Source organism: Enhydra lutris, unplaced genomic scaffold, assembly GCF_002288905.1.
Source record: "Enhydra lutris kenyoni isolate GAN:26980312 unplaced genomic scaffold, ASM228890v2 scaffoldscaffold141, whole genome shotgun sequence".
NCBI classification, from domain to species: Eukaryota; Metazoa; Chordata; class Mammalia; order Carnivora; family Mustelidae; genus Enhydra; species Enhydra lutris.
In genome coordinates, this window is record NW_019154225.1 from 39,795 (window position 1) to 55,749 (window position 15,955).

Below are 15,955 nucleotides of genomic sequence, written 5' to 3' on the forward strand. Positions count from 1 at the left end.
ATGGGGGGAGGGGTGTTGGGGGGGGTGGGATTATGGACATTGGGGAGGGTATGTGCTATGGTGAGTGCTGTGAAGTGTGTAAACCTGGCGATTCACAGACCTGTACCCCTGGGGATAAAAATATATTATATGTTTATAAAAAATAAAATTAAAAAAAATTCCCATTTAAAATTTCATGAGAAAAACAAAATATCTGGGTTTCAATTTCACCAAGAAGTTAAATGACCTATACTCTGAAAATTATAACATATCAACTAAATGAATTTAGATGACAAAAACAAATAGAAAGATATTCCATGCAGATAGACTGGAAGAATTTATAATGTTAAAATATCCATACTACCACAATAAAGCTACAGATTCAAGGTAATCCTTATCTAAATACCAATAACAGTTTTCTCATAACTAAAACAAAATAATTGTCCCAAGTGTACAGAAACACAAAAGGCCTTGAATATCCAAAGCAATGGTGAGAAAGAAAAATAAAGCTGGATATGTAATAATCCCAGATTTCAAAATACACCACAAATCTATTATAATTAAAGCAGTTATGTTACTGGCATAGAAAATAAACACACAGATAAATGGAATTAAATAGGGATACCAAATATAAATCCATGCTTATATGGTCAATTAAAGGAGGCAAGCATGTACACAGGGAAGATAAATTTTCTTCAATAAATGGTCTTATGTAAACTGATAACTACATGCAAAATAATAAAACTGATTCACTTCATTAAACCCTACACAGAAACAAAAATGGTTTAAAGACTGAGGTCTGAACTCATAAAGCTATAGGAAGAATACATAGGCAAGTCTTTTTGACATTTTTCATATATATATGATTATTAGTTTTATTTGTTCAATGAGAGAGAAAGAAAGTGAGAGAGAGAGAGAGAGAGCATGAGCAGGGGAGGGGCAGAAGGAGAGAAATGGAGAGAAATTCAATTAGATTCTTTCCTAAGCACAGAGGCTGACACAAGGTGCTAGGTGCACCTCTATGACATTGTTCTTAGCAACATCTGTATGTATATGTCTGTGCTGGCAAGGGAAGCAAAGAAAAACCAAACTACTGGGACTGGACCAACTTAAAAACCTTACACAGGGGTGGCTAAGTTCAGTCAGTTAAGCATTAGTCTTTTGGTTTTGGTTCAGATCATGATGTTGTGGAAGTGAGATTAATTACCACAACAGACTCTGTGTTCAGCATGGGGTCCGCTTCAGATTCTCTATCCCTCTCCCTTCAGCTCACTGTCTCTCTCTCTTTCTCTCTTTCTCAGATAAGTAAATGAAATCGTAAAACAAACAAACAAAGAAAAATAACAACAAAAAATCTTAAATCCTTAAAGTAAAGCCTTTATACATTGAAGGAAATTATCAACAAAACAAAACAAAAGGGGCGCCTGGGTGGCTCAGTGGGTTAAAGCCTCTGCCTTCGGCTCAGGTCATGATCCCAGGGTCCTGGGATCAAGCCCCGCATTGGGCTCTCTGCTCAGTGGGGAGCCTGCTTCCTCCTCTCTCTCTGCCTGCCTCTCTGCCTACTTGTGATCTCTGTCAAATAAATAAATAAACAAAATCTTAAAAAAAAACCCACAAACTACTTAATGGGAAAAGAGACTCATATTGATATCTGGTAAGACTTTAACATCCAAAATATATAAAACATATACAACTCAAAACCAAAACCAAAAGAAAAACAAAATAAACAAACAAAAAAACAAACAAAAACCAACTATAATTCATTTGAAAATGTGCAAAGGACCTGATTAGATGATTTTCAAAAATCTTATACAGATGGCCAACAGACACAGGTGAAAATGGTCAACATAGCTTATTACCAGTGAAATGTGAATCAAAACCAAGAGATATCATCTGATACCTGTCATAATGGCTAGAATCAAAAATATAATAAATACTAATTGTTAGCAAGGATGTGGAGAAAAGGGAATTCTCACATACTGAAATGGGAATCTAAGCTATTGCAGACAATGTGGAAAAGAGCAAAGGATTTATTTAGGAAATTAAAAAGGTGGTGGCATATATTGCATGAAGCACTGGGTGTGGTGCATAAATCATGAATCTTGGGACACTGAAAAAAATAAAATTTAATTTTAAAAAAAGGAAAATAAAAAGAAAATCCTGTACAATTCAGTAGTTCCACTACTGGGTATTTACCCTCCAGAAATGGAAACATTAGTTCAAAAACATATGGGTTCCCTTAAGTTTATTGCAGTATTATTTACAATATCCAAGATCTGGAAGCAACCTAAAAGTGTCCTTGTGCAGATGAAAGAACAAATAATATGTGAGATAGATACATAGGTATCTATATCTATATCTATATCTAGACATATATAGTTATGTGAGATATATAGATAACTATATGTGAGAGATATCTAGATATCTATATCTATATCTATATCTATATCTCTCTCTATATATAGATCTAGATCTAGATCTATATATCATATATATAGATCTGTATCATCTATATACAGATATATCTATATACATAGATATGAGATAGATATCTAGATATCTATCTCACAATTATATATATATATATATGTATATATATATATGTATGACAATGGATTTGTATATATTCAGCCAGAGAAAGAATGTGATCTTGATATTTGCAACAACATGGATGAGCTTAGAAGATATTAAGATAAGTGAGATGTCAGACAAAACAAAGCCTATGGTTGCACTTTTATGTGGAATGTTAAAAAACAAAATAAATAAAATGGAACCAGATCCACAAATACAGAGAACACATTGGTGGTTGCAGGGGTTGGGGGTGAAAGGGTGAAAGGGAGTGGGAGGTACAGGCTTCCCATTATGAAATGAATAAATCAAGTGGATGATAGGTGCAACATAGAGAATATAATCTCTGGTATTAGAATAATTGCATAGTGAGAGATGATAGCTATACTTTGGGAACCAAGCATAATGTATGGAGTTTATTGAATCACTATATTGTACACCTGAAAGTAATATAATATTGTTTGTCAACTATACTTTTTTATTATTTTTCATTTTAATTCCAGTATAATCAACAATTTTTTTCAAATTAAAATTTGTTTTAATATTTCAATTAAACAAAACAATTATTGGCTGAATTAGTGTATTGATAATAAGCAATGACAGCAGAGTTGTAAATTATGTAAATTTTCCACATACTTAGCCACTTAGTCAACTTTTTCAAAGAATACCCAATAATGTCCTTATGTTTTGATTTATGACCCTCTAGTTAATAAATCCTCTTTTTCTACCTTGAAAAATATGTTTCCAATGGTTTTAGAAAAAACTAATTTTTTTAATATTGACTAAGTAAACAATATTGGACATTTTTTTAAGATTTTATTTATTCATTTGACAGAGACAGAAATCACAAGTAGGCAGAGAGGCAGGCAGAGAGAGAGAGAGAGAGAGAGAGTGAAGCAGACTCCTTGCTGAGCAGAGAGCCTGTTGCAGGCTCCATCCCAGGATGCTGAGATCAGACTAGAGCCAAAGGCAGAGGCTTAACCCACTAAGCCACACAGATGCCCCCAGTATTGGACATTTTGAGAAAAGTCTACATTGTACATTAATTTAGGGATATGAAGTATAATCATTTGTGTGAACTGGTAAGTGATGAGAGTAGCATTTTAACACAGCACTATGCATCTCTTCACACTCTGGGAATTTTTATAGTTGCTGTTGCTGTTTGTTTCCTTGTTTAGTTTTACCTTTGATTACTGTCCTGATTCTTTTCAACACAAATTGAGGTAAAGTTGGCAGGAAAGTAATGCTTAAGATACTGGAAATTCAATCAATGGAGAACAATATACATCTTAGCTGTATAGGAATAACTAATGTAATGCCATCTAGAACACTTCCATTAGTTCCAAGGAGAGCATTTGTTTAAAGATCTCAGCAGACACATTGAAAAGTGAGGCACAGAAGGGTCACAGCCTATGGTAGTCAGTCCTGCTTAGATAAAAGTTATCAATTTAAAGGACAGAGAAACAGGCTCTCTATGAGAGACATTTCACCCCCTGCAGAGAAAGGCCATCATGGGGAGTCATGGCCTCGGTAAAAACTTTAACTTCTTAATGTCTTCTTGCTTATGCTCATGAAGAAATGTTCTGAATACTGCTCTAGATTACACTCCCCCCACCCCCAAATACATGAAAGAACACATGCATTCTGAAACCAGAAAATGCCATCCTGATGCTAAACTAACTTCAATTAACAAATGATGTCACAGAGAATTGTATTACCTCTGGGTACATAAACAAGCACATAAACCAACAAACAGAGATATAATCTGGTTTCTAAACCCTCAAATTTAAGTGTAGATCAGAAATGAAGTGCATTTTTTTCTTGATGAAATTGATAAGAAGAAGAATGCTAGCTGAGGACAAGGCAGAAGCTGACACCCCACACTTCCCCCTGTGATATATATGTGACATTCCTTAGGCACTCCAGGCTGCCCTAGAGGAAAAACAAACATTTAACTGGTAGAGATCACAATCCTGCAAGACCTGAGTCTCCCTAAGTCTACAAATGTCCCAGTTATTTACAAGGAAAAAGCTTTCTTATCAATAGCCTAACTTCCAGAGGTCCATAACTCCATTCCTGAAACCCTAATATCATCCTCCCCTCCATAAAATTGAGGGAGGCTCAGGCAGAGAAAAATGTAAATAAAGTTGAATTTCTCCTAAGCCTAAAGCTCAATGACAAGGAGGTATGATAGAAGGAGTGTGACATGCTTCCAAGAATTTCCCAACTATCTTACTGTTAATGTCTTACTTAAAGGAAATACAACCTTAACAAATGGCAAAACTACCAGTATCCTGTGTGTCTTCTTTAATACATGAAAGTTCTTTCAGACCACCCTTTTTCCTTACCTCCCAAAATCCCATGATATATAATCAGCCACACCTCACAAACCCCAGAGCAGCAGCTCTTTCTGCCCATGGGTCCTGCTCCTGTGCTTTAATAAACCACCATTTTGCACCACAGATGTTTCAATAATTCTTTCTTGGTCTTTGTCTCTAGATTCCACTCCACTGCACCTCACCTAGATCCCAAAACTACATGAAAATAATTGACCTTAACCAGACAACCTCTATTTTCTGAAAAACGCTCAGAGTTTTGAGTATGTACTTACATATTTTTTCTGATTACTTTTTCTTGCTTCCAATTTGAAATGCTAAAGGCCCTCTACAAACCAATTATGAATTTTGTGTTAATATTACAGTGTACTTCTTCCACAAATGAACCCAATCCCCACAGTTTTTGCTGTTTTTGTCTTGGGTTCCTTTGAGTTGTTTGTTGTTCTTGTTGTTTCATTTACCTTTGGCTTTTCTAGCACGCAGAAATAGAACACAGATGGTTACACTGATGACCAGGAGAACCAGGAGAACAACCAACCACACTATCCAAGTAAAGTCCTCAAGAAATAGGGAATCTGAAAAACAGAGATTGTCTCATTAAGTATCTAGCTTGGCATCAGTGACTTGGCTTCTGCGAACAGATCTCAAGAATTTTCTTTTCGGAGACATTGCTAGAAATGACACAGATTCTTTTTTTTTTTCCTAAAGATTTTATTTATTTATGTGATAGCAACACAGTGAGAAAGGGAATAGAAGCAGAGAGAGTGGGAGAGGGAGAAGGAGGCTCCCCACTGAGCAGAGAGCCCAATGCGGGTTTCGATCCCGGATCCCTGGGATCATGACCTGAGCTGAAGACAGATACTTAACCACCGAGCCACCCAGGCACCCCCAGATTCTAAGCCTCACCTATCCTTCCTTGGAATTCTACAGAATTCAGGAATGCTAAAGAGGCTTCCATTCCCTTTCTTGTTCCTAATGTATGGAGATTCAGAAGGTTTATTTTATAAATGATCACAATGTTTTAATATGCTGAAAACATACAAGTAATGCATCAGACATCTATGTACTTACAATCAAGATTTAGCAAAATTAATATTATTCTATGTAACAAATAATTCTGTCATAATTAATAAAAACCTACAAATGCAATAAGGTATTTCTTTTCATATTTGTTTCCAATTTTTCACCTTTGGTTCCCCAAACTTTGTCATGTGTTCTTTCTATCCAATTATTTTCTACATAAACATATATATGATCTTGAAAATATGTCAATGAGTGAGAGGCACGTGGAGCTTCTCTAAAGATTAAAGGAGAAACTGTGACATCTTGGATAAAAAGCCCAATGGGATTCATGGTCTAGGTTTTAGAGACAAATGTTTAATTCAATTTAAGGTTTCTTATGAGATATCTGCCAGCTGGCAACTGTAATCAGTAAAATTAATAACTATTGTTTTGTTATTTTTCTAATTAACACTTATTTTAAAAGAGGTGTCAAGGACACATTCCTTCAGAGACTACCCTCATTAAGATTTCAACAAGATGTCTCTGGAATTTTTATTTGGTGATCTCAAACCCATTAATATATTAAAATATAAAAAAATGTATCTCCTACATTCAGACTTTCAAGAGCTTTATAATATTTTCCCAACTCATAATATCTTATTATATGTTTCAACTCATTTCTTCGGTATAAAAATCTCAGTAAGAAACTCCTAATTTTGGGGCGCCTGGGTGGCTCAGTCGGTTAAAGCCTCGCCTTTGGCTCGGGTCATGATTCCAGGGTCCTGGGATCGAGCCCCACATCAGGCTCTCTGCTCGGCAGGGAGCCTGCTTCCTCCTCTCTCTCTCTCTCTCTCTCTCTGCCTGCCTCTCTGCCTACTTGTGATCTCTGTCAAATTAATAAAATCTTAAAAAAAAAAGAAATTCCTAATTTCCTCTATTCTTTGTAATACTAAAGTTATTGAACAAAAATCCTCTATTTGGTATGTGTGTTTGCTTCTTTCACATTCCCAAACTCAGGTTCTCTTCTTCATTATCTCTGTGTTTGTGTGTGTGTGTGTGTGTGTGTGTGTGTGTTTAATTTATTTTTTAATTTAATTGTTTATTTCTTTAAATTTTATTTTATTTTTTCAGTGTTCCAAGATTCATTTTTTTATACACCACACCCAGTGCTCCATGCAATACATGCTTTCCTTAGTACCCACCACCAGACTTACCCATTCCCCTAACCCCCTCCCTTACAAAACTCTGTTTGTTTCTCAGGGTCCACAGTCTCTCATGGTTCATCTCCCCCTCCGTTTTCCCCCTATTCTCTTTTCCTTTCCTTGTCCTAATGTCCACCATATTATTTATTATGCTCCACAAGTAAGTAAAAACCATAGGATAATTGACTTATTTCTCTCAGCATAATCTCCTCCAGTCCTGTCCATGTTGATACAAAAGTTGGGTATTCATCTTTCTGGTGGAGGCATAATACTCCATTGTATATATGGACCATGTCTTCTTTATCCTTTTTCTGTTGTAGGGCATCTTGGCTCTTTCCACAGTTTGGCAATTGTGGTTATTGTTGCTATAGACATTGGGGTACAGATGGCCCTTCTTTTCACTACATCTCTATCTTTGGGATAAATAACCAGTAGTATAATTGCAGAGTCGTAGGGCAGCTCTATTTTTAATTTCTTAAGCAACCTCCACACTGCTCTCCAAAGTGGCTGCACCAACTTGCCTTCCCACAAACAGTGGAAGAGAGTTCCCCTTATTCCACATCCTCCCCAACACGTATTGTTTAAGGTATTTATGGCTATTGTAACTGCTGTAAGGTGGTATCTCAATGTGCTTTTGATTTGAATCTCCGTGATGGCTAATGATGTTGAACATTTTCTCATGTGTCTATTAGCCATTTGTATGTCTTCTTTGGAGAAGTGTCTCTTCATGGCCTCTGTCCAATTTTTGGTGTGATTATCTGTCTTTTGAGCGTTGAGTTTGAGGAGTTCTTTATAAATCTCATATATCAGCCCTTTGTCTTCCTAATTATCTTAAAATAATGTGACTTCCCAAACTAAAGCATTATAGAGGGCACGTATTGCATGGAACACTGGGTGTGGTGCATAAACAATGAATCTTGGAACACTGGAAAAATAAAATTAAATTAAAAATAGTAAGAAGGGGCGCCTTGGTGGCTCAGTGGGTTGAGCCGCTGCCTTCGGCTCGGGTCATGGTCTCGGGGTCCTGGGATCGAGTCCCGCGTCGGGCTCTCTGCTCAGTGGGGAACCTGCTTCCTCCTCTCTCTCTCTGTCTGCCTCTCTGCCTGCTTGTGATCTCTGTCTGTCAAATAAATAAATAAAAAAACAAATCTTTTAAAAAAATAGTAAGAAAACAATAAAAAAAGAAATGACACTTTGCTTGTTGATAGGAGGTGAAACAAATATTTATCTACTGTACGAAAGCATATTATGGCTCAGTATTTTTCTAAGAAATGGAAACATAATAGAAATATGATGAAATGTCCTCAGGAGTTTCTTATTCTACCTGGGGAAATAGTGAAACATATAATCACAAAAATATATGAGTAAAGAGGGCACTGAACACAGAAAACTTGATGACAGTTTCGTGGGAAGATAAGATAAAGTATTGAGGGACCAGAAGGAAACTCTTAGTTATAGAAAAGAAGAACAAATGTGTCAATGACAAGCTACAAGGGGTATTGCATGTTTGAATATTTTCAGAGAATTATGTGGGGCAGGGAGAATTAGAGACATGGAAGACAGGGATGAAAAATGAAGCTGAAAAGATAGGAAGGACAAGAGAGAGAGAGGGTTGCTGTTGATAGGGTGAAATATTCAAATAAAGGTATTTGCATATACAGTAAGTTGGAGGAGATACTTTGGTCAATCTCTTTCTTTGAAAGATCACTTTCGGTAGGTATAAAGAATAGATTGAAGTCTGAGCTCTTCTTTGCCTGTGATATTAATTATTTTTGTTACTATAAAAATTTCATGAGGTAGACAGTAATATTACCCATATATAACAGACGGGAACTGAGTACAGAGAGCTCAATAGTTACCCAAGATCATGAAGCTGGTAAATGGCTCTGCCAGGATTCAAATCCAATTTGGCAGATGGGAGAAAACACCAAGTAGTGAAAAGTAGCTTTCCCTAGGCAGTGGGATCAGAAGTTTAGGAGGAACTTTGAAAGATTCCTCAATATACTTTTTCTCACTTTGAATGCCTTTGTGCATTCATATATTCATTTTTATAAAGTAGAACAATGACATTTCTATTATAAAAAGGAATACAAAACAAGACCAAATATGAATTTTTACAAGTCTTCCACATTAAGAATCACAAATGGATAAACTAGAATATTCTTCTTGGTGTGTCAGTCATAGATCTTTGTCAAGAAGATCTTAATTATCCAATGATACAGATGTAGTGAAAAGGAGGGCCATATGCACCCTGATGTTCATAGCAGCAATGTCCACAATGGCCACACTGCGGAAGGAGCTGAGATGCCCTTCAGCAGATGAATGGGTAATGAATGGTCCATACACACAATGGAATATTCTTCTGCCATAAGAAAGGATGAGTACCCACCATTTGCACTGACATGGATGGGAGTAGAGATTATGCTAAGTGAAATAAATCAAGCAGAGAAAGTCAATTATCATATGATTTCCCTTATTTGCAGCATATAAGGAATAGCATGGAGGGCATTAGGAGAAGGAAGGGGAAAATGAGGGGGGGAAGCCAGAGGGGGAGATGAACCATGAAAAACCAAAGACTCCAGGAAACAAACTGAGGGGTTTAGAAGGGAGAGGAGTGGGGGAATGGGTGAGCCTGGTGATCCCTATTAAGGAGGGCACAGACTGCATGGAACACTGGGTGTTATACACAAACAATGAATGAATCATGCAACACTACATCAAAAACTAATGTACTGTATGGTGACTAACATAATGATAAAAAATAAAACTTCTTAATTAGCAATGATATTGCTAATGATAACTGACCTGCCAAGGAAACATGCACTTCCTTCTCAACACTGAGTATTGTGTTCCTTACAACACAGGACACTTCTGCTCTTGAACTTTTGTCCACTGTGATAGATGATTCCACATGAAACAATCCACTTCCTTCCATTGTCTTTGTCTCAGAGCCTGGTGCCAGATGCAGTCCTTGATGGTTCCTCCATTGCACCTCAGGCTCTGGATACCACCCCGTGGACATGCAGGTCACTTTAAAGTCCTTTTTATTTCCAGGCTCAATGTGGATATGAGGAGCCCTACCTGAGACTAGAATAGTCAAAGACAGATATTACACATCTCCAAAAGATTTCTTGCCATTTTACATTTTAACTAACTTCTATGAAACTCAATTTTCTTATTTATAAAAGTGGAGTTAAGAAAATAAGCTAGTCACAAAGGATTTTGGAAAAAAAGAAACCAGCTGTATCAACATTTAATAAAGTACCCAAATGCCCAGCATGTCTGTATTGTTTGCTTTTTACCTCTCCCACTTTGAAACATCACTGAGTAATTTATTTGATGATTCTTAAAGTTGGGTAGAAAAACATCCATCAAATCACTTGGAACCTCAAAGCTAAAGGCACACATGATTTGGTGGTTTTCTGAGGCAAATTACTAGTCATTCTTAAATATCTTTTAATATCTAATTCTAAAGATGTTATTTTTTATAAGAACTTATGATGTTGGGAATGTTACTGACATCATTGTGGTCCAGATAAACTAGATACAGGTGGCTACTAAGTACCTGAAATATTGTTAGGAACTGAATTTCATATTTTCATCAATCAAATGTATATCAAAAACATTTAAATTTCAATTTAACACATGGTTAGTAGCCACCATTTTGGATAGAACCCTTTGGGAAACAATATAAATTTTGACTGTGTATATATCAGCCCTGGTTAAGAATGCATGTTCCAACCCTCCAGACTTAAAATTAGAAGTGACTTTGAGATATCAATGGTGTGTTTCAAATGAAAATGATGTATATGCTTTCTAGACCATTTCCCTCAAAGTAAAGAGATACCTTTTCTTCATTCTTTCTCCCTTCTTAAGGGCTGGAGAATGCAGAGTGTGAGTCATCTTCAAAAGTGGATTATATGGATGTGGCCAATCAAGATAAGAAATGTGTGAACTGCACAGTGTCTAGCCATTCTTCTGATTCTATGCTCCTTTCTGCCTTTACCACAGAATAAAGAAGCTCTGGTTTAAGCTACTGTCTTCTTTAGTTCAGTGGATAGTAGTGAAGCATTCCACTCAGTATTATGTAGAGTAACTGATACAGTGATAACAACAAAGATCAAATTTACTGGGATCAAATTAGCCCTATTGTGAGTTGAAATGTGTCTTCTGAAAAGATATGTTCCAGTCCTAACCTTCAATACCTGGCAGTTATTTGGATACCATTTTGTACAAGTAATTAGTAAAGAGGAAATTATCCAGGATTGGGGTGGATCATAATCCAAAGTGAATGTGGTCTATATAAGAAAGAAATTTGGACACAGAGACACAAGAAAATGGCCCTGTGAAGTTTGCAGTAGAGAATGTAGAGATCCCAGCATAAGACAACTCATGCCAGAACCTGGAAGAGGCAAGGAAGCATTATTCTCAGATGTTTCCCTGAGACCATAATGCTGATGATACCTTGATTTGGACTCTGTCCTCCAGAACTGTGAGAAGATACACTTCTGTTGTTTTGGGGCATCTTATTTGCAATAATTTGTTATGGCAGTCCTTCTATTAAGTTGGTAAAGAAAATGATCTAATGTTATCTGATACTGCATGGAGGGCCAGACCCTGACAAATCACCAGGAGTTAGTATATAACATGTTACACCAATGATGACTTCATTGGCACAGTGGTGTCCCCCAGTGCTGGTACTGATAAATGGTATTTTCAGAATATAGTAGCTTTGAGAATCAATGGAGAATCATGATTATGAGGATAAGTTCTAGATTCAAAAGTTACATTTGTACTGACTGGCAACAGTAAGCCAGTGCAACTAATGGACCAACCTCTCTATACCTCCATTCCCTGTTTGTGAAATGAAGATAAAAATTGTCTCAACCCATGTAATGGGTATAAAAATTACTCTATTAAACTGCTTACTTGGTTGTAATAAATATTATTCACCTTAAAGAGTTCATCAATTAAGAATACAAAGAAAATATGTTTTTCATTTTCCAGGATCTTTACATTTGAAAGGCTATCCCATTACATTTCACATATTCAGGCTACCTTCTAGGACTTGAAGAGAAATGCAATTATGGGTGGGTATTTTCTGAAGACAAAATTCTATAAATCTTTTTTTTTTTTTTTTGGTAGAAACACAATAAATGTTTCATTAGTATCTGATTTTTTGGAGAGAGAAAAGTAATGTTGTACTTCAAGTTATACCATTCTCTTTACCTCATTAAATTTGTGGTCTAAGGGTAAAATGCATTGTGCAGGTTAAGCCTCAATTAAAAATCGGAGTGGGAAATAGGGGTGAGGGAATGGATATTTTTAGAGGATTGAAAAATGTATTCCAAATGTTGCCTTAGCCATTACTGATGTAACTTGACTTATCAAGTCAAGACTGAAGGGCTAAAGTGGAAAAAAGTTAGCTAATAAGAGAGGAAATCAGGTCACCATGGTTCTCCTACTATTGTAGGTTTCTGACTGGTATACATGAGGCCAGGATGGCTTCTGACATAGCACAGGCTGACTTAAATACCATTCTTTACCCATTTTGAATCTCTGGGATTTTCATTGTCTTATGACCATTGCAAGGAGAGAAAACCTATAGTGTTCATCATCATTATAAGGTTATGTCATCTAATATCAGAACTTTCAATTTTCTTTCTTAGCTTTTAGGAAATATTTTTTGTTAAGTTTGGTTAAAATTTCTTTGGATGTTCTAGACCTAGTAAAAAAGGTGGATGGAATTTATCACTATTTTTTGTAATATATATCCACAGTACAAATTAAGATCACCATAGGATTTATCTTAGTTTTATTTATTTATTTTTATGTCTGAATTTTTTGTTTATTTTTCTCTTTTTTTTTAAATTTTATTACGTTATGTTAGACACTATACAGTACATACATACATATCTTAGTTTTATTTTAAAAAATTGTGCTTGGGTAGCAAATACAACTTCCCTTGCATATATGATTTGGAAAAATCAACAAAGTGATGTATCAGATAACCTCATCTATAAGATATAGGAGATTGTAAAGTAAATTCTAAGACATGTGTTAACTAACAATTTTTTCAGCTAATAACAAACTCATTCTGAAACACAATGCCAGAGTTGAGTGGTAATAAATTCAAGATAGGAAATGCATTCTTCTAAAGAAACTGGGGTAAAATGGAAGACTAGTGGAAAGTTGTTTTCTATTTAGTAATAGGATAACTGTACAAAGAACAAGTTAAGTCTGAGATAAAATTGAGATGATCCTGAGAAATGACATATTGTTTATTCAAGAAGCAACAGTAACAATTGGCTCTCAAATTCAGACCTCCTAATATGGGTTTACCCATGGTTTAGGAAATGTCTGTAGGACTTCATGAAGTGGATGTCTAACACCTGGATTGCTTCAGAAGTTACCATAGTAGAGTGAATGATCCCTGCTCTAAAGGCAAAACTCAGTGAATAGGTAAACATAATTGATGTCATTCATTCCTAGTGTCTGGCTAAATGCCTCCATGGGAGTGACACTCATTTGCATACAATAGAGACTTCCACTGAGGAATCCCAGTCTACTTACCTAAAGATGCAGATTTACTCTAAATCCAGGAAGGAATCACAGAAGGAGGCAACTATTTGCTCCTTTACTCTCCAGAAAAACTATTAGGGGATGTGTGAATCAAAGTGTCAGGTAACAAAAACTCTGACTCAAAAAGGTGTTTAAAACTTGCAAGTAAGTCTCTCCACAACAACTCCTTTTAATTTATGAAAATTATATAAGCATCCACCCTTTAGTATGTAAATATGGATTACGGATTACTTAGTTCATAATCAGAATTTTCACTAAATAAGAGGTAGAAATATTTAGAAACAGGTAAGGGAGTTCTGGAGGAGAAGAATTTCCCAGTCTTTGGGAAGAAGGTCAATAATATTGGCTCCATCTGATGGATTGGGTTAATGTCTCTTAATGTCCATTATAAAGGAGAGGATAGAGAAACTCATCATCTGAGCTCAATATAAGGTCTCACAATGTTTATAGAGAAAACGGTGATTATCACTCAGTGCATGGTTGAATTGGAATGCTTAACTTTCATTCTGGCAGTAGAGTTATGTTGTTTTGTTTTATTTTGTCTTGTTTGTGTGGAAAATATCTGAGAGGAGTGAGATCTAAGGGGACAAATTATGAAAGGATCTGAATAAATATGGATGTCATACTGGGAGTCAGAAACACCACATTTGATTGGACTATTATCAGAATGGGCTGCAGCAAGGTGCAAAAAACCTAGCCTGATAGCAGGCTGGTGAGATTCTTTCTGCCTCTGTTTAGTTCATTCTGTGTTTCTGAATAGAGACTAAGATACATTTCTGGGACTGAATCTTCTGATATCATACCTACTATAACCCCTGTTCTTTCTTTCCTTCAAAGTAAAGGTGTTGGCATAGAAAAGATGCAAATATATTTTTACTAGCACCAAAGAATACTGGGATGGACTGATTAGAATAATTTTACATATTTAAATTTCTTGGCATTCCATCATAGTGTATGTATAGATTTAGCCAACTTTAACCATCTAAACGGATACTTTAGACTCCTGATCAAAAATAAATAATAACAACAACAATAATAATAATAATAATAATAAATTGTGTATGAGTTTTCATTTGCAGAAACTTACCTGTGACCAACACTTGGAATGTTGCATCATTGTAGTATGTGGAGCTTTCAAAGAAACATGCATACTCCCCTCCATCTGAAAGTTGGATGGGATGTATCCTTAAGGCAACATGCCCTTTGGTAATATTCCCCTTCAGGAATTCTGTTCTCCCTTGGTATTCTGGCCTCTGCTGCTCCATATCAACCTGGGAAGTACTATAATGATGCACCAGGCCAAAAGGATCATTACGATACCACTTCACTTCCATGTTCTGAGCATCCATTGATGGGCTGAGCTGACAGGACAACACAGCCTCTTCCCCAACCAAGCCAATGACTGGTTCTCTGGGTCCTATCACATAGAATTGTCCTGGAAATAATTTCAAAAACAATGGAATCATCACTGAGACTGTGACAGGCATCATTGTGACCATCTGATCAGTTAGCAAGTAAACCGGGCTAACTGACAGTAAGCTAAATGACAGTAAGCCATTTAATGAACAGATCTAAAATAAGGATACACAATACACTTTAAGAGTAGCCAGATAGTACAGGACATGATGTCAATGTACAATAGTCATATAATCTTAATAAAACCTTAATTGGGCTTTCCCTTTGCCTATGATTGGAATTCAAATTATATCAATCTCATTCTTTATGCTTTATATTCATTCTATGTGATATAAAATATTATTTTCATTTAAAAATGGGAATATTGAATCAGTCAATAATTAATTATTGGGTCAGTGATTAATAAATTGAGTGGATAGTAAATTCTCCTTAAATGCTTAATGATGGGGACACCTGGGTGGCTCAGTCGGTTAAACCACTGGCTTCAGCTAAGGTCATTATCCCACAGTCCTGGGATCCAGTCCTGCATCAGGCTCCTTGCTCTGCAGGGAGCCTGCTTCTCTCTCAGCCTCTGCCTGCCACTCTGTCAGCTTGTGCACTCTCTCTCTCTCTCTTACTCTCTCTCTCTCTCTCTCTAACAAATTAAATATGCAAAATCTTTAAAAAATAAATAAATACTTACTGATGAAAATGAACTGAGAATTCTAAAAGCAACAACCAAATATTTCCAAGCTTTAAAACATGTTATCTAATCTTATATACCTAATTATGAAATATAATTAGAAACTTTTAGAAATGCAGTTTTTCTGTTAAGAAAAAAATGGACTATTTATATATTTTCCTAATTTAGAAAATAAGTGTAAGATCCTG

At 35.9% G+C, this 15,955-nt stretch overlaps 1 protein-coding gene across 1 annotated transcript in view; it reads right to left on the reverse strand.

Annotated features, from left to right (window-relative positions):
- Positions 1 to 15,159, reverse strand: part of LOC111139994 (butyrophilin subfamily 1 member A1-like) — a gene marked incomplete at its 3' end in the record, with an annotated part of 54,878 nt that extends 39,719 nt beyond the window's left edge. Inside the window, exons 1-2 of the mRNA XM_022492387.1 lie at positions 14,757 to 15,159; positions 9,893 to 10,174 (exon numbers count right to left, since the gene is read on the reverse strand). Of these exons, the coding sequence (XP_022348095.1) occupies positions 9,893 to 10,174; positions 14,757 to 15,159 (685 nt within the window). The remainder of the gene's footprint in view (positions 1 to 9,892; positions 10,175 to 14,756) is intronic.
- Positions 15,160 to 15,955: the final 796 nt, after the last annotated feature.